The following is a 20,195-nucleotide window of genomic DNA, read 5'->3' as shown; positions in this document are numbered from 1 at the left end:
GCAGCCCCTTGCTGTCGGGAATCGAGGCGTTCGAATTTCAAAGGGGTCACGTGAGCGAGACCTGTATTGATGTGTCAGTTAGGGCTGGGGAAAAGGTGTCAATTTGTTTCAGAGAAAGGTGAACAGATCCCAGAGATATTTGAAATTTAATAGCGATTAACGGTGGTATTTTTTTTGCGGATTGTCATAGTAATAAGTGTTTAGCAGATTTGGTCACGTGTGGAAGTGGGTTTGGTACAGGTTGACTATGCCCTTCAATTGACGTGTTTAGACCTTCGATCAGGGCTAGACATCCTCTTTAACCAAACATTTTTATAATATACAATATAATAAGGACAGTCCAGGGACAGTCATGCAACAAAAAAAGGAAGAAAAAGAAAACTTCAACAAAATGTCAAACAATTGCGGCTAAGGATTCAGCTCGACCTGTGTAAGACTCTGCCTGACCTTTTGCCAGGTCCGCTACCTCTCGCTTACACAGAGATCGTCTTCCACACATTTAAACCATCCCCACCGGTACTCACCAACGCACCCGGAATCTGCTTGTGCCATCTGACATCCTTGACCTCCTTCTGCCAGTGCACGAACAACAACTGTGGCGGAATGTCCTCCATTCCCTTGACCTGCGCCCTCTGCTCAATAATCTCCTCGTCATCGGCCTCAACCGATAAGTCCCACAAGGTCACGGTGTTATCCTGGGAAGACACTGCCAAAATGGATTCGTCGTTCGGGTTGAACGAAATGGACGTGATTGGCGACTGGTGGAAGTCGTAGTGAGCAACCGGCGCCGGCTGCGCGTTTGGCGAAAAGTTTCTCAAGTCCCAGACGGACCAGGAACCATCGTCATGCCCGGAAGCCAAGAGGTAGTTGATTTTTTCGCACCAGGAAATAACGTTGACGTCGGTGGCAGATGCCTTGACGGAGATTGCTGGCTTGTGCTTCTTAGATCTGGTGTCCCAGACGCGCACCATCCCATCACAGCCCGCAGAGGCAAAGACGGTGTTTTCGGAATGGGACCACTGCAAATCTTCGATTGACTCGCTTGACGCTTGGAAGGCGGTCTTGTCAGTGACCCAGCTGGAGGTTGTTCTGGTGGTCAAGTGGATCTTCCCGCTCATGTCACCGGACAACAAGGCACCGGTAGAGATAAGCGGTGACCAGTCCAACCCATACCCTTCGACGTTCCCGTGAACCTTTACGGTGTGAAGCGGCTTCTTGGCGGACTTTGGAATCATGTAGCCCGGCTCGTCAAACGCCTTAAACTGCGAGGACAAGTCAAAAATGTGCACCTCCCCACTTTCACTCCAGGTGGAGGTCAAGTACTCGCCGGTGGACGAGGCAAATGGAGACACTCGCAATCTGTTGGTGGTGTGCTTCAACGGAATGCTCTCGGACTCCATGATCGGGTCAGCGTCCACGTCTTCATCGTCAGACTCCTCCTCATCCTCCTCGTCTTTCACAAGCGTCTTGGAGAGCGAAGAGAGCTTCATCGTAAGGAGTTCATTGTCTTTGTTCTTGGATGCCTGAGTAGCCGTTGCGACGTACATGGTGGCGGGGTAGTTTCTTCTCTCAGCGCCCAAGTTGTCTGGCAAAATATCCAAGGTCAAACATGGCCATGGCAAAGTAATGTTGTGGAGCATCTCGTACACGGACGGGTCGGCCTCCAAGACCTCATCGGGGCCCAACGGACGCGATTTGTGCGGGAGGTAGATTTCCTGCTGATCAAGCTCCTCGATCTTGTCCTCTTCAATCACCTTTTCGGCATCTTCTTCGTCACTGTTTTCGGAGTCAATCTCGATGATTTCACCGTCAGATTCGAAGTCGTCACCGTATGGGTCCTCAAATTCGCCCATTGCGACATCGGTGGCATCCTGTTGAACAGCCGCGGTGGTTGGTGGTAAAGCGGAAGCGGACGTCTTGGCAGCAGATGCGCTACCTTGAACTGGCTCCTCAGCGGGTCTCTTGGCCATTGTGTTGTGTAGAGGGTAAGGCTTTATGTGGGTGTGAGAGGGGGGGCAGATTGCATGTTTTAACGTAGGCAGAAAAAAATTTGAAAAATTCCGATGAGGTTACCCGCAGATCCGGCACATAGAGGATAAACACAGCGAGGAGATATAAACGAAGAGCTTATAAATTGTATACATATAGTAAAGGATTTTTCATAAGAGAAACTATTGGTATTTTATTTTACGGGGTTAGTCTATAAAGGGCATTAAAGCTGGATGAGGTAGGGTGCGTGGATTTGAAAGGCGACGCACGTGATAAAGCAACGTTTGGCTAAGAAAGTGGCTGGTGTGACGGTGGTTGGCAACCGTTGGAGTCTGCTAGTAAGCCAAGTCTCAACACGAGCTTTGGTGGAATGTACAAAAGACATTGATCTATGGCTAAAATGAGAAACAGTGATTTAGTGACGATAAAAATTAAGGCTATTATTCTGGTATCATAGGGGCCTCAATTTTATACAACAACATTTCATATTCTCAATATATCGGTTTTCCTACGCTATAGTCAATATAAGAGGCTTCAAAAAACAACACAAAGCGGGTTTCCCATTTATGTCTGATAAGAACCAGCCACCAATGTGGCGCAGATTTCTAGATCTAAATATGGTGCGTCTCACGTGCTCACATGAATTGCAAACTTTACGCTCTATTTTGCGAAACCTTGCCCCTCCCGTTTTCTCTCCACCCTACCAGAAATACTTTGTGTTGCTACTTTTTATGGAGCGAAAAGCGTTTTTAGATCAAACACCGCCTCCAGGCTACGTTGCGGGACTTGGACGAGGGGCCACAGGGTTCACCACACGCTCAGACCTCGGTCCGGCGCGGTTAGAGCCCGGGTTTGCAGCGAGCGAGGATCAGAGCGACGACGAAGGGTTGTTTGCAGATGCAGATGAAGACATTGAAGCGGACCGGATCTATGCGGAAATTGAATCGCGGATGACGCGGATAAAGCCGGAGGTGGAAGTAGAGCCAGAAACCCAGATCTCAGACCAGTTCAATGACTTGAAGCGGTCCTTAGCGACAGTTTCCGCGGACCAATGGGCAAATCTTCCCGAAGTGGGCGACTTGACTCGCCGCAATAAGCGGCAGCGCCAATTGTTACAGTCCCAACAGCGGTCGTACGCAATGCCCGACAGCATTCTCAGCGGGCTTGCGAGTTCTACCGCGACAGAGACATCCATTGTGGACGAGGAAACAGATTTTGAGTCAATTTCGCGCGCCCGAGACCAGATGTTGGGCCACCAGTTGGACCGAAACGCAGGTGAAACGGCTTCCGTGGACTCAGCTGCGTATCTCCAGGCAGACACCGAGTCTTTTTCCACCGACGAGATATCAGACATGCAAAAAACACGGTCAATCTTCCGGTCCTTGCGCAAAACAGCGCCCCACGTGCCGCGGAACTGGATCATGAGCGCACGGTTGGAGGAGAGTGCGCGCAAGTACGATGCCGCGCGCCGGCTTATCAACGAGGGATGTCTGCTCAACAAGTTCAGCGAAGATGTCTGGATGGAGAGTTTACGGATCCATGGTTCGCAACCGAAGCAGCAGAAGCTAATCATCAGCGAAGCTTTGAAATTTAATGGAAGCAGCGTTCGGCTCTGGCAGGCGGCAATAGCCTTGGAGACGGAGAAGAGCAGAGTGGTGAGAAAGGCCATTGAGGCGAATCCCGGCAGCAGCGAGCTCTGGAAGGCGGCCGTGGGACTAGAGCCCGCTGCCGCAAACAAAACCAAGCTTCTCCGCAAGGCGGTGAGTCTTATTCCTCAATCCATAGACCTCTGGTTGATGCTTATTGACGGGGCAGAGGAGTTGGAAGCAAAGAAACAGTGGCTAGGTGAAGCGAGGAAGTACAACCCGCGATCGCACGAGATCTGGCTCGCGGCAATGAAGCTTGAGGAGGGGGCAACTGGCAATGAAGTGAAGATTGAAAGGTTGTTTAACATGGCGATCCGCAGACTAGAAATGGAGGAGGGAACGAATACACAGGGGCCCGACAAGGACACCTGGATTGCTATCGCGATGGAGTGCGAAAGTCTGGGATTTCCACTCTGCTGCGAGATTATCACGCGAACGGTGTTGGAACGGGACATTTCCAGCAAGAACTACACCATGGAAGAAGAATCTATCATCGCTGATTGCGTTATCGCGGCACAAAATGCGGTGGAGGGCGATTACCCCCAGGTGGCTCGCTCCATCTACGCCGTACTTTCGCGCCAGTACCCAACCAACATAGATGTCTGGCTCCACTACACCGGGTTGGAAAGGCGCGACATTCCCCGGTTGCACCAGGTGTTCCAGGAGGCATTGAAGTTCAACTCCGAGAGCGAACTCTTGTGGTTGATGTACGCGAAATCAAGATGGCAGGATGCTAACGACGTCACTGGTGCAGAGCAGGTGCTCCAGGAGGCGTTGGGCTTCATCCCGCACAACGAGGAGGTCTGGCTCGCAAAAATCAAGCTTGCCACGGCTACGGGGGATTTTACCAAGGCAAAGGCGTTTTTTGCAGAAGCTCGTGGAACGAGTGTGAGGTTGTGGTACAAGAACGTCCATTTTCTAAGATTTATGGGAATGAGGAAGGAGGCGGAGACGTTGGTAGAGGAGGGGTTGAGGAAATTTCCGGGGTGCGAGAAGTTGCATTTGCAAAGAGGTCAGATCGAGACTGAGGACCCTTACGCAAAAGCGATTGAAGGTTCCAGTGCCCAACCCCCCCACGGCCTCGCCTCGGCCCGAAATGCCTACCTTGCCGGGACCAAGCAATGCCCTTCGTCACTTGCTCTCTGGACGCTGCTTGCGCTCACGGACGAACATCTTGGTGTGGTGATTAGAGCACGGTCCACGCTAGACCAGGCGATCTTGAAGAACCCGACGCTTCCAGAGTTGTGGGTAGCGAAGATCCGACTTGAGAACCGCCAGAACAACGTAAAGCAGGCGCGGGCGGCTTCCGTCGCGGCATTGAGCAAGTTTCCCCACTCAGCTGCCGTTTGGTGCGAGTACCTCCCGTTGTGCGAGAAGGCGTCGCAGCGGAAGAATGGGATGATGGATGCGCTTCTGAAGACCGGTAACTCCAGCCGGATATTGTGCTTCATCGGGGTGCAGTTCTGGAAGGATGGCAAGTTTACCAAGGCCAGAACCTGGTTTGACAGAGCTGTTAAGGCGGACCCCGCGAACGGGGACCACTGGGCGTGGTACTACACGTTTATGCAGCAGAAGCTTGGCGGTGAAATGGAATCATTCATGGCGGAGTTTGAGCAGGTGGAGCTTATTAACGAAGGGGAGTGTTGGAACGCTACCGCCAAGGCGGTGGAGAACTATATGAAGGACAAGACTGCGGTATTGATCCAGGTGTCCCAGCTACTCCGCTCCCAAAGCGTTTACCAAGGTATTTAGATGTAATTTATAGCGGGAAATTGTACTTATGAGACTTGTGAGATTTGGTTTAGCAGAGTTTCGATCAAAACCAAGGGGGAAAAAAAAGTAGCACACCACCAAATTTCCTCTCCTAAACTGAAAAAAAAAAGGGCAGTTCTAGGGATAAACTATGGTAAAGTTATTGAAAAAGATAATGACCGCTAAGCGGTTCGAACGCTTGCCTCTTACGAGATCTGATCTTGAGTCAGACGCCTTAGACCACTCGGCCAAACGGCCATTACATACTGCTCAAGGTCCTACTTCAGGATGATATCCCTTTCCATAAACCCTCGATACAGCTTATAAGACAAAATTCCTACCCGCTCTCTACAACACACCTCGACTATGCTCATATATTACATGCTCTCTCTAGGAAAACTCGCTTCTCTTTCTTAAGGCGGCAGCGTGGTACAACGGATAGATGTCGTCGGCCTTTTCAACCTCGACCACAGAGTTAGCGGCAATCTGGTCCATCGTGGTGCTGGCCAACTTTTCGACATCAGACGCCGACTGGAACTGGTACACATCCAATAAATGGCCGTCCTTGTTGTCCAACCCGACGTACATCCTGGCGTTTGCGTCAACGGAGAAGGTGATGATCTGGGAGTCGGTGGTAAGGGTCTGGTTGTAGGTGATCTTCCCGTCATCGGCCAAGTTCAACACAAACAAGGCATTGGTGTTTTCAGCCAAAACGACCAACAACTTGTACTTTTCGACCGCAAGGATCTTCTGGATGGTGATTTCGCGCTCGAGCAATGACCTATCGGCAGCCTCCTCCTCGGTCCAGAACCGCTCTGGGGCGATGTGGTAGTCCGATAGGAACGGTAAGACCAAATCTCTGACGGAAAAGGTGTCCAAGAGGTTGTTTGTCTCTGCGGTCCAGTCCCAGGAGCAGATGAAGTCGTCACCGCCGGAGGTGACCAAGCGCTCCGGGGCCCAGGACGGAATGAGCATGTTTGTGACAAACTCCTTGTGGCCAAACAACCACTTCTTGATGACATAGCTCTTTGGGAAGTGCGAGACTCTCACATGCTCGTCCCTGTCGGCGGTCAAGACGTACTCCTTGCCGTCGTGCTTGGCATACACAACGTCGCTCAACATGGAAACGTGGCCCAAGATTGGCTGCGGGAAAGTCTTCAAGTCTTCCACTGCCGGCGTAGTTACTCCAATGTTGTAAACGTCACCGAACTTGTCTCCCACAATCATCTGCGAGGAATCCTCGGAGGACGCAATGGCGCAAGGCCTCTTGGCCAAACATTGTCTCTTCACCAAGCGCAAGCAGTTATCCTGGCTGAAATCGAGCTCAAACATGATGATGGCCTTGTCAGAGTCGGTGGTACCGACCAAGTACTTTTCGTCCGCCGTGAGGTGGAGCACACGGATGAAGTTGTAGACTGGAGGCGCGCCAGGACCCGGGGTTGGGATCTTTGGAATTCTGATCGGCTTGACCTCGATCTTCTGCTTCTTGGCATCAGGCTCGGCGGCAGCAGCGGCTTCGGCTTCCTTTATGTCTCTCGCATGTTGCGCCTCCAAGGCACGGATCTTCTTGAGCTGCTGCTTCTTGAGCGGCTCCATGATGTCCACGGTGTCGACCCACGACCCGACAATGGCACCGGTAGCGGTGCTAAAAACCTGGATGTGGTGTTTGGCAGAAGTAAAGAGGTGCTCGCCGGACTTGTCACTGAGAATAAGTTGGAATGGATGCTTCATGATGGTGTACTGGGGTAGGGCCCAAGTTGATAGACTAAAGATTTTTCAGACATTTTTGTAGGTCATCGCGCAGCGCTCAAAACCACAGCCGCACCGATGACCTTGGAGGGAAGAGGGTTGGTCCCAAGAATTGCACACCTTTCCCTGGTAGCATTTTTGTAGCTTCTGTATGATTTAAAAGTTTGGAATTGTAGCGATTTAGTTTCCACAAGGTGATCATGGATGTATGGGGGATACAAAATAAGCAGGTGCATCCCAATTAATTCCTCTTCAGGCCTTGACTGCAGCTTCACTTGCCTCTACAAAGCTGGTTCTTTTAATTTAACTTGTGGTAAATAAAGCCAAATAACTATGAGGATATTTTAGGCCACAGTTTTGTGAATTTGAATCGTTGCTCGATATAACAAGTAGAGATAATCGTTCTTACACCTCCAGACCCCATATCGGCTACACCGTGGACTTTTGCACGTCCCCAGCCGCACGCGCGGACGCGTCATTTTTCACATCAAAAAGATTCACATCTTTACTCTTGTCTTTTTATCGGTAAACCATGTTGATTGGCGTTTCGGGCCCTGTTGCCTCGGGAAAAACGGAAATTGCGCGCTACTTGACCTTCCAGGGGTTCCTGTTCATTAGCACTTTGGCAGACTTCTCTTCAGATCTGTCCTTAGCCCCTAGTCACACTTTCGCCAACATCGAGGAGCTTATTGCCCATGTGACCAAGTACTACGACCATAACTTTGTGATGACCAACATCTTGCACCAGAAAGACTTGGACAAGTTGCAGATCCGGCCATTTTTCCTCCACATCGCGGTGGATGCACCGTTGGCTGTGCGCTTCCAGCGCCAGCGTTCCAGCCTCTCCTTCGAGGAGTTTTCCGCGGCCTCTGATGAACTCTTGTACTCGTCGCTCCATGCAGTGGTGCACAGCGCGTCGCTCGTCGTCCTCAACACGAAAACGTCGCTTTCTGACCTCTACAACCAGCTTTCGTCCCTCAACTTACTCGACCCCACACGCTTGCGGCCTACCTGGGACGCGTACTTCATGTCTCTTGCAGACTTGGCGGCCTTGCGCTCCAACTGCATGAAGCGCCGTGTTGGCTGTGTTATCGTAAAGAACCACCGGGTCATGGCGACTGGGTACAACGGGACTCCACGCGGCTTGACAAACTGCAATGAGGGGGGGTGTCCGCGCTGCAATTCGGGTACTTCGGGGTTGCTTGCCACGTGCTTGTGTTTGCACGCTGAAGAGAATGCGCTTCTCGAGAGCGGAAAGGAGCGTTTGGGGTCGGGAAACGGTACTGACGGCGTGGTCTTGTACTGCAACACGTGTCCCTGTTTGACTTGTTCCATCAAAATTGTGCAGTGTGGGGTAAAGGAGGTTGTTTACAGCCAGTCATATAACATGGATGAGCAGAGCGCAGAAGTTTTGCGCCAGGGTGGGGTAACTTTGAGACAGTTTTCGCCGCCAAAGGGCGGGGTGGTGTAAGAGGGAAGGTTAAGGCGGAGGGCTAGAAGAGCCCAATAAATTGTATACGATATCGGACGGGAGACTGGTTTCTTGGAACGAATCAGGCGATAGGCTTAGAAGGGGTGTTTGTCTAACTGGCTAACATTTGGATTCGGGTTTATCCCTCACTGGTGTAATAGACATAGTTCCTGTACGGGGCCTTTCAATTCTCGGCTAGGATCACTAGGGTTTGACCCTTTCCGGTGAACGCGGCTGATTCTGTAGTCTTGCCGAACCATTGATGTCTCTAGAAACCAAATGGCCTAGGATCGGGTACCCTTACTCTCTAATGCTCACATGTACAATGCACTCTATCCCCACAAGACTGAGAGATGGCCCATGCATCTACCTACAAAAACAGTCACCTCATCTCTACAAGCGCGTCCAGGTGGCCTTAGCACTGATTAGCAGTTTCGGTATCTGAGACTGCGCATCTAGCAGCTAAACCGTCTTGGTCTTTTGAACCCCAAGTTTGGCCCCATGCACCCCTCCTACACCGTATGCAAATAATAAATAATGACGTAAATAACCCGTGGAGAAAAGGAAAGAAATGTAAAAAGATGTGTAAAGTCGCAAATGACAGAGAATAGGCTCGTCACGGTGCCCACCCTATGAGCTTGCGGCGTAGCCTGTTCCGGTGAAAGCTAATGGATGCGTGTGGAGTGTCTAGTACTTGATGACTGGTTTGATCGCCTCGTGGTGATCGTAGGCGTACTTGCCGTTAACCGCACCGTATCTCTTGTCGGCTTGCAAGGCGTTGTTGCTCGGACCGGAGGTCATTATGTAGGCATAGAGGGAGTAGCCACCCAACAAGAAACCACCCATTCTGATACCGTGAGGCACACCTTGGCCCTTTCTCAAGGACGCTTTGATTTGTTTAGTGAAAACCCACCACATTGTTACTGATTTGGTTAGCTTGTTGTACGTGTGGTAGAAGAGGCTGCTGTGTTGTATAGTGCGGCACGTAAAAAATATTGTGGTGGTCTAATTGGCGGGATAATACGGATAGCACACGACTATTTTGAATGCACACGACCATTTGACGGACGTTACTGATGCCCTCAGTTAGTGCACATGATCTTTGAAGTCTGATATTCTATTCCGCTGGAGCTCAATTTAAACCAAAGACTTTCGGTGATTGAGCCGTAAAATCGACTTAAATTCAGGTTTGACTCGGAGGCTGCACTTCTGTGCGTCTGCTTGTACCTGAGGCAAGCTTGGTCTTACCAGTTCATAAACACTCCACGGTATATGACTTTTTAAACCTATCGAAGGGAATTAACTCCAATTTTTGTCAGCGTCAAGAGACCTCACTAATACATGGTAACGTAGTAAATGAACCCATCTCTTCCCATGGCTTACCTCAGTATGACTCCATTTCTCCCAAGACATGCCTGCGTAGCGTAATGGTTAACGCGTTTGACTTCTAATCAAAAGATTGCGAGTTCGACTCTCGCCGTGGGTTCTCTATTTTTTTTCATCCACAACGTTCTTTATTCCACCTCCCATTGATGGTGCTAAAGTCCCCTATATTTCCCAACTCTCTGGCTTCCTGGTATTTTCAAACAAGGAGCGCCGGAGTATCACTTTTCCGTGCGTGGCTCGGAGCCGGTCCGGACCCCAGATTCTCTAAGGTCACGGCCCGGTGCCGCGAACCTCGGTGGAAAACTCATCCATGGGATATACATGCAAATGTCGATCGATCCACATTTTCCACTCGTCTTCTTTCTTATCGCCAAAATGTCTCTCCAATACCTTCAAGCAGCCCGCAAAATCGTCTGCATCGGACGTAACTACCATGCCCATATCAAAGAACTCAACAATGCTACTCCTCAGCTGCCATTCTTCTTCCTCAAGCCCACCACCTCTCTCTTGGCTCCAGGCGCCGGTGCTATCCAGTTGCCTAAAGGTGTAACCACCCACCACGAGATTGAGTTGGCAGTGATTCTCAACAGGGACTTGGTCAACTTGCCAGACAGCTTCAGCTCCCAGGATGCATTGAACGCCATTTCCGGGTACGCTTTGGCCATTGACTTGACTGCCCGTAACGTGCAAGACGAAGCCAAGAAAAAGGGTTTGCCGTGGTCCATCGGTAAGGGTTTCGACACCTACTGCCCAATGTCGCCATTTATCCCAAAGGAGGCCATTGAGGACCCATACAAGTTGACCATCTGGTTGAAGGTCAACGGTCAGACCAGGCAGAATGACTCCACCGGTTTGATGATCACTAAGATTGACGAAATCCTCAGAACTATGTCCCGTGTCATGACGTTGCAGAAGGGGGACATTATTTTGACCGGGACCCCGCAGGGTGTCAGTACCTTGGAGGTTGGTGACAAGGTTGAGTGTGGCTTGGAGGACGAAAGCGGCGTTCCAGTCCCTAACGGTGAGATCCATGTCGGCTGTGTCGCCAAGGAAGGTCCATACGTCTATAGAGAAACTTAGATAGTTGGAACACAAGCATAGTAAATAGTTTGTATCATGAAACGTAAGGTGGATGGCCTAAAAAAGAGGATTGTACAGGCATGTTTCCTTTTGAATGCTAAGATGGTTCAGTGGCGTGAATGAGGGATATAACTGGATAATAGACGAGGTCTTACATAGGCCTCTTTGTTTGCCTGAAACGACGCGGTATCACAAAATATGGGCTAAAAGTGAATTGTGGGAAATTCAAATACCAGACCTTGGAGTATGGTGGTGCTTATTCGTTGTTTGTCATATTGGGTACGAAGGTTAAGTAAAGCTCAACCCGCAGTCACTTCCATTTATCATTCACCGTGACGACGCCTATTCCATTCGACAACTCGTTCCCTTGCATCCAAATACCCACCTAAGCTTAAGCCGCGGTCACCGCGTGAAAAAATCGACCCTGCCACCCTCCTACACCGTTTAAAAATACACATCATTAATACGAAACCAAAAGAAAAGAAACCCCAGACTACCTCTGCATCATCTGTATGCCTATCATGTCACTCCCGACCTCGTTCATCCCCATAAGCTGCTGCGGCATATCCACGTTCATCATTGGCGGCATCATGGAGTTGATCGTGGGTTTGACTTCACCCGCATCGCCCAACCCGCCCAGCGGCGCAATGTTGCTTGGAATGATCCCGCCGTTAACGGCTGTCGGCACGGACGCCTCGACGATCCCGGATGGCGGCGGCGGCTGGACCCCGTTCGCAACGAGGTTCGTGCCGATCGGATTGTTTGAAACCAACTGCGCCGCGTAGTTTGTCGCCTGGAGGAGCGCATTTAAGCCGTCAACGCCGCCGACGGAATCGGCCAATGCGGGGCAGTGCTTGTGGTTGAAGAGCACGGAGCGCAAATTCAAAACCTGTTCGCGGACCATGTTGAGCTGGTGGGTCAAGTTGGAGCACTCGGTGGCGTAGAATTTTAACTCCTGGGTCATCTTGGTGATGTGCTCCTTCTTGCGCGCGCGGCACTTGGATGCCGCAAGCCGGTTGCGCTCGAGGAAGTGTCTGCGCTTCTCCTCCTCCGTGAAGCCCTTAGTGGCCTCGTCATCGTCGTAGTCGATCGCTTCCTCCGGCGACTTCACCTTCTTTTTCTTGCGCTTCTTCTCCACGTCGCTGGTTTTGCGCTCTTTTTCCGTCTCCTCAGAGCCCTCGCGCTTGCGCTTCTCGCCCTCCTGCTTCACCTCCACAGGAATCTCTGGCTTCATCTCCGCGCCCATCATGCCCATCCCAGCCGTGGCATTTGTCGCGTTGCCCCCAGGGGTAAACGACGGAAGCGACCCGAGAAGCGACTGTAAGCCAGGGGTCATGAGCCCGCTCGCTGAGGCTATGAGCGGCGGGTGTGAAATCCCCGGTAACTGCACGCCCATGTCTCCTGGCGTTAAACCGGTTCGCAAGTTTGACTCATTTGGCGTGAGCCCTGAACGGGTTCCGTTCATGGCGGAAAAGTACGACGACGGGCCGTTCTTCGGCTGTGTCAAGCCGGTTGGCGAGAAGTCCGTCTTGAAATTGCGCCACGGGTTGGCGCCCCCGGCGGGCACGTTGGGGTGCAGCTGCAAATTCGGTGAGAGGACGAGTGGCGGGAGTTTGCGCGAGCCGCCAGGCGTGAGGAGCGAAGGGGACGACGTCAGAAGCGCCGTGAGTGGCTTGGCTTGGGGCCCGTCCGGCTTTTCCTTGCTTGCAAACGATTGCTCGAACGGGTTTGGCTCTAGGTCAAACATCTTGTGGTTCATGGCTATCGAGGAGTCTGTAAATTCCGGCAAGGATGGAGTTCAGGCGTATGCTGTGTTTGAGTAGGTTAGCCAGGTTAGAGCGTGGAGTTGGTGATACACTTGTGTGTTGTTTAGATTCTTGAAAGATCCGGCGGCAGAAGTTTACGTCACTGGGCGCCCCAATGGCAGGGATCGCGAAGTTTTTTTTCGGCGTGACCCGTAGGTGTTCGCGAAGTGCAACGGAGTGGATATTTCGCTGAATAAGCCGCATAGAGGGTCTAGACCAATAAATATTCAGCCATGGTGTTCATACCAAGATATATTTGATATGGCTTCAAACAGGGATTTCATTGAAAAGGTCTCTGTAGACCCAACGGAGGATGGTTCTTCCGGCTGGATCATCGGCACGAGAATGTGGTTTTCCCAACGAAATTTGTGGGGCTACATAATAGCAATCTGTCCGTGATGGACACAGAACTGTGGTCCTAGGGCTTGAATTTTAGCCACACACCTTTACCGTTTTCTAAGGAATTTTTAATACCCTTTTTATCGGCTTGAGTCTTGTTACCACGGTTGAGGTGCAGAGTTTACGTACAGTTTTACAAAAGTCTGATCTACCACCGTTCATCCCAACATTGGTAAAATCCCTTGAAAATGGCGCAATACCCCTTGCATGTGACATACTGAAACGCTAGATCCTTTTTCTCTGTGTCCAGCTGCTCGGATGTTTCATAAACAAACTATTAATTGTAATACATAATTGCTATCGCTAGCCCGCCGTCAAAAACTCCAGAAACACTCCACATTTTATAAATCCTGTTTGTTCTAAGCTTAGGATGTAAGGTGTTGATCAGCTGGTGCCGTCAAAGTCTCTAGGATATTCCTGATAGATTGTGGGACTGACGACATCCCTCTTATGCCCAGATATCCTGTTGAGGTTTATTGAACAAGCTCATACAATTCCTAAACCGCGAATCCCTTATGTGCATGCTCTGACGTATGGATGATCGTCCCATAGTGCATTTGGTAAGTTTGCTATGAGCGACCGTTTCAGCAAGTCGTAGTGAAATTGGTATTATTTAGTGCTTTCCTGTTGAGCTTCCTATGTTTGCGACTATCAGTACCTGTGACGGATGGGCCAATTCTAAACACGGTCTACTAATGATCCAACCTCTTCAGAGAAAACCGTCTTTAACTATATTGCCCATGCGGTGAATAATATTCCGGCTCCAATATTGACACTCTTAGCTTTCAAAGTGGGTATTGGGGCAAGATTCTGCCTGCAGAAGATAATTCTCCCAGGATTAATCAATTGTTCTTGCTAGGTGAAATGAAAGCGCTTCCAGGGTAAAGTGGCGATGTTTCCAAGGCGAGTTGTTATAAAACTGGGGTTTAAGGTGGACGGCGAACGGGGTCCGATCCATTTCTGACTAACTCGACGGCAGTATTATGGAATTCATCGTCGTCCATTAGCCAGTATCTTTGGAATATCCACTGGAGCTTGAGAAAAAGGTGGATACTTAGACAGTGACAAATATGGATATTTAGACGGTGACAATCTCTCATACCTATTGCCAAAACATAGCAAACTTCCGCTTCACCTCAACCTATCACCAGAGCTCTCTTATATCAATGGCTAGCGCATGGGATGGCTCATTTGAATTGTAATAAGAATCTGAGCCTGTAGTCATACCGCTTGTAAAAACCTTGTAGGCACTAATTCAATATACCCGTAGAGAAAAAGGCAGGAGACTTACCAGCTTTTTTTTTTGCTTCCCGGGTACGTCTGTTTGATGATGCCGGTGGCATGGCAGTCAAAGCGCTTAGTAAACCTCATCGTCCCCTTTTCTCGCTCTCTCCACCAGACCCAATCTCCTCGTCAAAGCTTTTAAACGCGCCTCCACGTCCACCATGAATCTATTCTTCTCCAACTGGAGTTCCAAATACCGCTCGCACAACACCATGCTCTGAACGCTCGTTTCGTTACACCGAAGTTCTTGTGCTCTAAGGTCGCTAGGCTCCTGCTCCAAGTGACGTAATCGAGCAGTGTATGCAAGGATTTCTGGAGACACCAACATTAAATTGTTCATGTTATGAGTTTGAGCAAACGTCTGGAGCTCAACAAGAGCTTCTAACTGGTCCCGGAGTCGCTCGTAGTTGGCTAGAAGAATTTGTTGGACATCCTGTAACGGCACAGTTGAGAAGCTGTCCTCCATAGTGTCACTCCACAACTTCAACTCACTCAAGTTTGCATAAAATGGAGCCAATTCAGGGTGGCTAGCGTGTAGCTTTTCAAACTCCTTAGCAAGTCCTGCTAACTGGGTCGCTAGCGGTGCTATTGGCTCAGTCTCTGCATTCGCAGTAGACGTGGCTAACTGAAGCTCCAATTCAGAAACCCGAGCTTCTATGCTGGATGTTGTCTGGGTATTCATATGGGGAGAAGTCTTATGGGAAGAAGTCTTATGGGGAGAAGTCTTATGGCGTGGAGATGGTGTTATGTGAAGGCGCTATGTAACGGCCTGTTACATAACACCGCGCTTGACCTGTCAGCCACCTATCCTGTTCAGGGGTAAAGCCACAATGCACGAGCCACATGCAGTTAAGTGACACCGTAGCATTTCCGGTAAACCCCTGAATGGCAGTGTTTGTCTCTGGTACGCTGTAGGGACGGATGGTTTGTTGAACTATTCGGCTTATTATTAAAAAAATATATTAGCTATTGTCGGAGCTTTTTTGCTGCCGCTCCAATAACGATGTACAAGGAGGATCATGCGACCAAAGTATTGTCCATCATATATCGAGCTGTTTAGGCATAACAATATTGACGATTGACACTAGTAGCCAATGTTTTCGCCCAAACATTTAGCCTGCTTTAGAAAGTACCCAGTATGATGACTTGCGTGCGAGAACTCCGAGCATAAAGCCAAGAGCCACTCTGCCAAGAACCATTTTGCCAAGGAGCACCTTAATCAAATGTCCCTCAAGGCAACCTCATCTCTGATTCGAATACATGCCTACACCCTATAAGGATAGCAACATACTTGTATAATACATGCATATATAGGGAAAGGGTTAGGAAGATGTGGAGGTTAGAGAAAAGAGTAATATATACCGAGAGGCACGGTGGATGCAATGCCATTTAGTGGGAGCCAGCGCCCTTGGAAACAGTCTCCAAGACGGATTCAAAGGCAACCTCAGAAAAGTCCGTACCCTGGATGTCGGTAGAGACACCGTTCAAGGCTCTTCTCAAGGCATCCTTGGAAGAGGCGTAGACCATCTTCGCTCTGACTGGGGCAGTGTCTGGGGACCAAGTGAAGAAGACAATCTTGGATCTCTTCCCTTCACCACCACCAATTTCGTATTCGAAATCGTACACGGCGTATCTGCAGTCGTTTTCTGGCAAGTCTTCCAAGAATTTTTCGTAGTCCTGTTCGTCGGAAGTCTTCTCAACAACGATTTCGGTCTTTTTGTCGTTAAGAGAAAAGATGACGTACTTGAGCTTCTTACCCAACTTCAATTCGTTGAAGGTGGACAAGGATTCGTCGGCAACGGAAACACCAGATCTAGACTGAGCGTATTAGTACTCAGAGTACGGGGATGGCACAAGCTCACTGGCTGTCAAGCCATAACGGAATATCCTTCAACTGTCACAATCAATCTAGCCAAGCACATACCATTGTATATATATTATTTTTTTATTGCAGGAGTCTTGTATTGTGAAAGAAGGCACTCTGTTTCGGTTATGGTATACACGCCCTCCTCAACTTCGCCACGACCGATGAGCGACGACTGAATCTGGAGGCGCACGACCTAAAAGTCGCGTTTCTATCACGTGTACTGGAATCTACTGTTTACCCAAACCAACTATGAGCGATCATAAGCCAAGCCAATAGCACGGTAGTGAGTTGAAATACGGGTTGTTGTTGTTGTCGTTGTTGTTTTTTTGTTTTTTTTTCTCAATAATACTGATCCAACTGTGCTATTTCACAATCTCAGCTTGGCTGAGCTTGGTTCGTATAATTGTACTAGGCTATATACGTGCACGACCCGAGTGATCCTAATGTGAAATCGGACTCATCTTCCAAGAAGGCTAATCAACTCAAAGTGGCAATAAAAGATCCAGCTCATTATTCCACTATTGAATACATACAGAGTTATATCTTCCGATACGTCATACTTGCATGATTTAAATTGATTTTTGAAGTTTGGGTACAGCCACCTGACTACCCCACAGAAGGTGGCCCAAAAAATCGCAGGACTCAACCGCTTCCTGGACTCCCAGCAATGGTGTGATTCATCAAACTATGGATAGTAAGGGGTGGTCAAGGCCACAATGTGGCACTGGTTATCAGGGCATGAAGTGATGGTGAGAATCTCTGTTGTAGCCGATAGAGTAATATCCGATGGTTCAGGGTAGTATGAAGTGGTTGTAGCAGCATGGTATACTTCATCTGAGCAAAACGTATATGTGGATGTTTCGATTATAGATGTTCCCGAACAACGTGCTATCGCTGGTTGACGTAATCTTGGTTGAGGGATTATTTTCCCCCGTTGTGGATGTACCATATGCCGAAGAGCTACCGGCGGGCGAGGAGCTCTCCGGGTTCAGTGCTTGTGGTATTGGGTTTGTGCTTATGACTGCACTTAAACACAGATCTGAGAAATTTCCCGTGAGGGTATCCGTTGTAGTCATTGGGACCGTCAACTTTGTGGCTATCTCAATGACCAAAGTGGAACTGGCCACATACACGAGACCGATAGCTTGTGGGTGTTTAGCTACGGGGGAAAATGGCACAACTGATGGTCTGGTTTTGTACCCTGGAAAGATGGCGATAATAGGTTCAATCCTGTCGTAAGGAGAGCCCATAGCGATCGAACTGGTGTGAGAATTATCGGTGCATATTTGGGTCTCCAAAGCTAAATCCAACCAAGGGATCTGCTACAGGGTTACCCTCGGTATCATCCACTAAAGCTGTGATGTAACAGAAAATTGCATTAGGGTCAATGCTGACCGCTGCTGCCTGAGCCACAAGAAATGGCATTGCTGCCCGAGCCATGGCTCTATTCTGGAGTGAACTTTTATTGCAAAAAAACGGTATAAGAAAACCGCGGGCTGTCAAGAGGATATTGGCGAAGCCAAGCTTGAAGAATTCTTTTCGGTTATTATGGTATAAGGCGAAATGATTTGATCGACAACAGATGAGGGTGCCTGGGTACTTGCACCATGTGTGTGGTGATCAGTACTGTTGGGTTTACCGTACTGGATTCGATATATCACGTCCAGCTTAGTAGCTACATACAACAAGTGCAACTTGAATTTCATAAGCTGGTCGCATGCTGTTTATCACTTGAGCCAAGGATACCATGTAACCATTTATACTTAACCTGGTTAAGTTTCAGTTACGAACTAAAAGGGCAATTTAGCCACGACTCTCCGTATTCATTGCTCTCGTTATGATACTCCATACATGCGGCAACTATTTAACTAGGAGTTACATAGGCTACAGATCAGCTTATACACGTTTCTACCAAGTCTTAATATGTACGAATGTCTGAGAGTATGTACAAATACCCCGGTGTATAACTAAAAGTATATTAAAATACATTGTACACGTAATAAAAAAAATTGAAATAAAAAGTTTGAAAGGTATAAAAATAGGGTGAAGTTAACGGACCACCTGGTCCAAAGAACAAAAGGGTATGCCAGACAGAATCACAAGTGACAACAGCGGCATATAGAGAAAGGCAAAAAATAAAGAGGGAACCGCTCAATCTTGAATCGATAGAACAGACGGAACGAGAATAAGTTTCAAGCTTTTGGATCTTGAATGAAGAACAGGAATATTAAAAAGAGGATAGCGTAACTCCAAGCAGGCACAGATGTTTTTCAGGCCTAAACCAAAAGCATGATACCAACGAAGGCACCCGCTAAACCAACTCCATTAAGCGCTACACTCCTTGCGCCACCCGACACATCAGTGGTGACAGCGGCAGGTGTCTGCGATCCAACTTGAGAAGTCAGTTGTGGAGTAGAACCAGCTGGAACGGAAGTCGCAGCAACACCCTGGGTGAGTGAAACAGGAGATCCGGCTGGCGCAGTCGCAACAGCGGCAGGGGCAGTACCAGCAACACCTGGGACGGAATTACCAGCAGCACCTGGGGCACCTGGGGCGGCAGTACCGGCTGGCGCAACACCAGAGCCCGCTGGAACAGTGTTACCAGCAGCACCTGGAGCACCTGGAGCACCTGGGGCGGCAGTACCGGCTGGTGCAGCACCAGAGCCCGCTGGAACGGTGTTACCAGCAGCACCTGGAGCACCTGGAGCACCTGGGGCGGCAGTACCGGCTGGTGCAGCACCAGAGCCCGCTGGAACGGTGTTACCAGCAGCACCTGGAGCACCTGGAGCACCTGGGGCGGCAGTACCGGCTGGTGCAGCACCAGAGCCCGCTGGAACGGTGTTACCAGCAACACCTGGGGCACCTGGGGTGGCGGCACCGGCTGGCGTAGTTGCAACAGCTGCAGGGCCAGAGGCAGATGGAATCTGAGGAGCAACGGTAGTTGTAATAACAGTCGTTACAACAGTCGTGACCAACTGAGTGCTGGCTAAGGTGACAGGAGCAGTACAGGCAGCGTCAGTACACGAAGTGACAGAAACAGTCTGCGTGATCACTACTTGTACCGTAGATGTGTAGCTGGTCTGCAATCCCAGCTCAGGACAGTAGGTGGTGGTCAAGGTCACAACGTTGCAGTTTCCATTCGCACAAGACGTAATTGTTCTGATTTCAGTTGTGTAACTAGTCAGTAACGTCAGCTCAGGACAGTAGGTGGTGGTCAACGTAACAACGTTGCAGTTTCCGTTGGCACATGATGTAACTGTCTTGGTTTCAGTCGTCAAACTTTGGCTTGGAGCAGATGTTATCACCGAGGCTGGAGTAGAAGTGGACACAATGGTGTGGCACTTGTTGTCCGAACAAGACGTAATTGTGACAACCACGGTCAGGCCCTCGGAAACAGTAACTGTCAGGGTGACTTCAGTACCGGTAGCCTGGCTTTGAGCAGATGTGATCACCGAGACTGGAGTAGAAGTGGACACAATGGTGTGGCACTTGTTGTCCGAACAAGACGTAATTGTGACAACCACAGTCAGGCCCTCGGAAACAGTAACTATCAGTGTGACTTCAGTACCAGAAGCTTGGCTTGACACAGTGCCAGTAACACCAGAAGAAGCAACAGATGTGGCTGCAGACGAAGCGGCGGCAGATGAAGCAACAGACGAAGCAGCAGTAGACGTAGCAGCGACAGTCGAAGCGGCAGCAGATGAAGCAACAGCAGACGAAGCGGCAGATGAAGTAGCAACGGACGAAGCGACAGCAGACGAAGCAGC

General features: G+C 49.6%; 11 protein-coding genes and 2 non-coding genes across 13 annotated transcripts; 5 read left to right on the top strand and 8 right to left on the bottom strand.

Moving 5' to 3' along the window:
• Positions 1-136: 136 nt before the first annotated feature.
• BABINDRAFT_163932 (ribosome biosynthesis protein) lies at positions 137-2,006 on the bottom strand. Its single transcript, XM_019130185.1, has one exon. It carries the CDS (start codon positions 1,968-1,970, stop codon positions 474-476), a length of 1,497 nt encoding a protein of 498 aa, XP_018982256.1. The 5' UTR covers positions 1,971-2,006; the 3' UTR covers positions 137-473.
• A 720-nt stretch (positions 2,007-2,726) lies between these two features.
• On the top strand, positions 2,727-5,429 carry BABINDRAFT_55446 (U4/U6-U5 snRNP complex subunit). Its single transcript, XM_019132233.1, has one exon. The coding sequence runs from the start codon at positions 2,940-2,942 to the stop codon at positions 5,385-5,387; it is 2,448 nt and encodes an 815-aa protein (XP_018982255.1). The 5' UTR covers positions 2,727-2,939; the 3' UTR covers positions 5,388-5,429.
• Positions 5,430-5,563: 134 nt separating this feature from the next.
• On the bottom strand, positions 5,564-5,645 carry BABINDRAFT_t369. The gene has a single exon. It is a non-coding gene; the product is annotated as a tRNA-Leu (tRNA).
• A 101-nt stretch (positions 5,646-5,746) lies between these two features.
• On the bottom strand, positions 5,747-7,118 carry BABINDRAFT_178525 (uncharacterized protein; the record flags this gene model as incomplete). Its single annotated transcript, XM_019131062.1, has 1 exon — positions 5,747-7,118. The coding sequence occupies one exon, from the start codon at positions 7,116-7,118 to the stop codon at positions 5,778-5,780; it is 1,341 nt and encodes a 446-aa protein (XP_018982254.1). The 3' UTR covers positions 5,747-5,777.
• Positions 7,119-7,668: 550 nt separating this feature from the next.
• Positions 7,669-8,723, top strand: BABINDRAFT_173074 (deoxycytidine monophosphate deaminase; the record flags this gene model as incomplete). The annotated part of the gene is made up of 2 exons (XM_019130934.1): positions 7,669-8,593; positions 8,707-8,723. 2 exons carry the CDS (start codon positions 7,669-7,671, stop codon positions 8,721-8,723), a joined length of 942 nt encoding a protein of 313 aa, XP_018982253.1.
• Positions 8,724-9,294: 571 nt separating this feature from the next.
• BABINDRAFT_10569 (uncharacterized protein) lies at positions 9,295-10,305 on the bottom strand (the record flags this gene model as incomplete). The annotated part of the gene is made up of 2 exons (XM_019126765.1): positions 9,295-9,568; positions 10,268-10,305. 2 exons carry the CDS (start codon positions 10,303-10,305, stop codon positions 9,295-9,297), a joined length of 312 nt encoding a protein of 103 aa, XP_018982252.1.
• BABINDRAFT_t383 lies at positions 10,021-10,093 on the top strand. Its single transcript has one exon. It is a non-coding gene; the product is annotated as a tRNA-Arg (tRNA).
• Positions 10,169-11,298, top strand: BABINDRAFT_163929 (uncharacterized protein). Its single transcript, XM_019130184.1, has one exon. It carries the CDS (start codon positions 10,369-10,371, stop codon positions 11,071-11,073), a length of 705 nt encoding a protein of 234 aa, XP_018982251.1. The 5' UTR covers positions 10,169-10,368; the 3' UTR covers positions 11,074-11,298.
• Positions 11,299-11,566: 268 nt separating this feature from the next.
• On the bottom strand, positions 11,567-12,832 carry SKO1 (Sko1p; the record flags this gene model as incomplete). Its single annotated transcript, XM_019126764.1, has 1 exon — positions 11,567-12,832. The coding sequence occupies one exon, from the start codon at positions 12,830-12,832 to the stop codon at positions 11,567-11,569; it is 1,266 nt and encodes a 421-aa protein (XP_018982250.1).
• Positions 12,833-14,505: 1,673 nt separating this feature from the next.
• On the bottom strand, positions 14,506-15,407 carry BABINDRAFT_117111 (uncharacterized protein). The gene has a single exon (XM_019126889.1). The coding sequence runs from the start codon at positions 15,241-15,243 to the stop codon at positions 14,635-14,637; it is 609 nt and encodes a 202-aa protein (XP_018982249.1). The 5' UTR covers positions 15,244-15,407; the 3' UTR covers positions 14,506-14,634.
• Positions 15,408-15,500: 93 nt separating this feature from the next.
• Positions 15,501-16,508, bottom strand: COF1 (cofilin). The gene is made up of 2 exons (XM_019132232.1): positions 16,486-16,508; positions 15,501-16,379 (listed from the first exon to the last, which is right to left on the bottom strand). Exons 1-2 carry the CDS (start codon positions 16,486-16,488, stop codon positions 15,951-15,953), a joined length of 432 nt encoding a protein of 143 aa, XP_018982248.1. The 5' UTR covers positions 16,489-16,508; the 3' UTR covers positions 15,501-15,950.
• Positions 16,509-17,144: 636 nt separating this feature from the next.
• Positions 17,145-17,667, top strand: BABINDRAFT_169539 (uncharacterized protein; the record flags this gene model as incomplete). The annotated part of the gene is made up of 2 exons (XM_019130668.1): positions 17,145-17,177; positions 17,299-17,667. 2 exons carry the CDS (start codon positions 17,145-17,147, stop codon positions 17,665-17,667), a joined length of 402 nt encoding a protein of 133 aa, XP_018982247.1.
• A 1,868-nt stretch (positions 17,668-19,535) lies between these two features.
• Positions 19,536-19,943, bottom strand: BABINDRAFT_16422 (uncharacterized protein; the record flags this gene model as incomplete). The annotated part of the gene is made up of 2 exons (XM_019130238.1): positions 19,536-19,856; positions 19,887-19,943. Coding segments are annotated over 2 exons (378 nt in total), but the record flags the coding sequence as incomplete, so codon positions are not given.
• Between the last annotated feature and the right edge of the window lie 252 nt (positions 19,944-20,195).

This window comes from Babjeviella inositovora (assembly GCF_001661335.1).
Source record: "Babjeviella inositovora NRRL Y-12698 unplaced genomic scaffold BABINscaffold_20, whole genome shotgun sequence".
Classification (NCBI taxonomy): Eukaryota; Fungi; Ascomycota; class Pichiomycetes; order Serinales; genus Babjeviella; species Babjeviella inositovora.
Note: the sequence above shows the minus strand (reverse complement) of the source record. Positions and strands in the feature narration are given on the sequence as shown.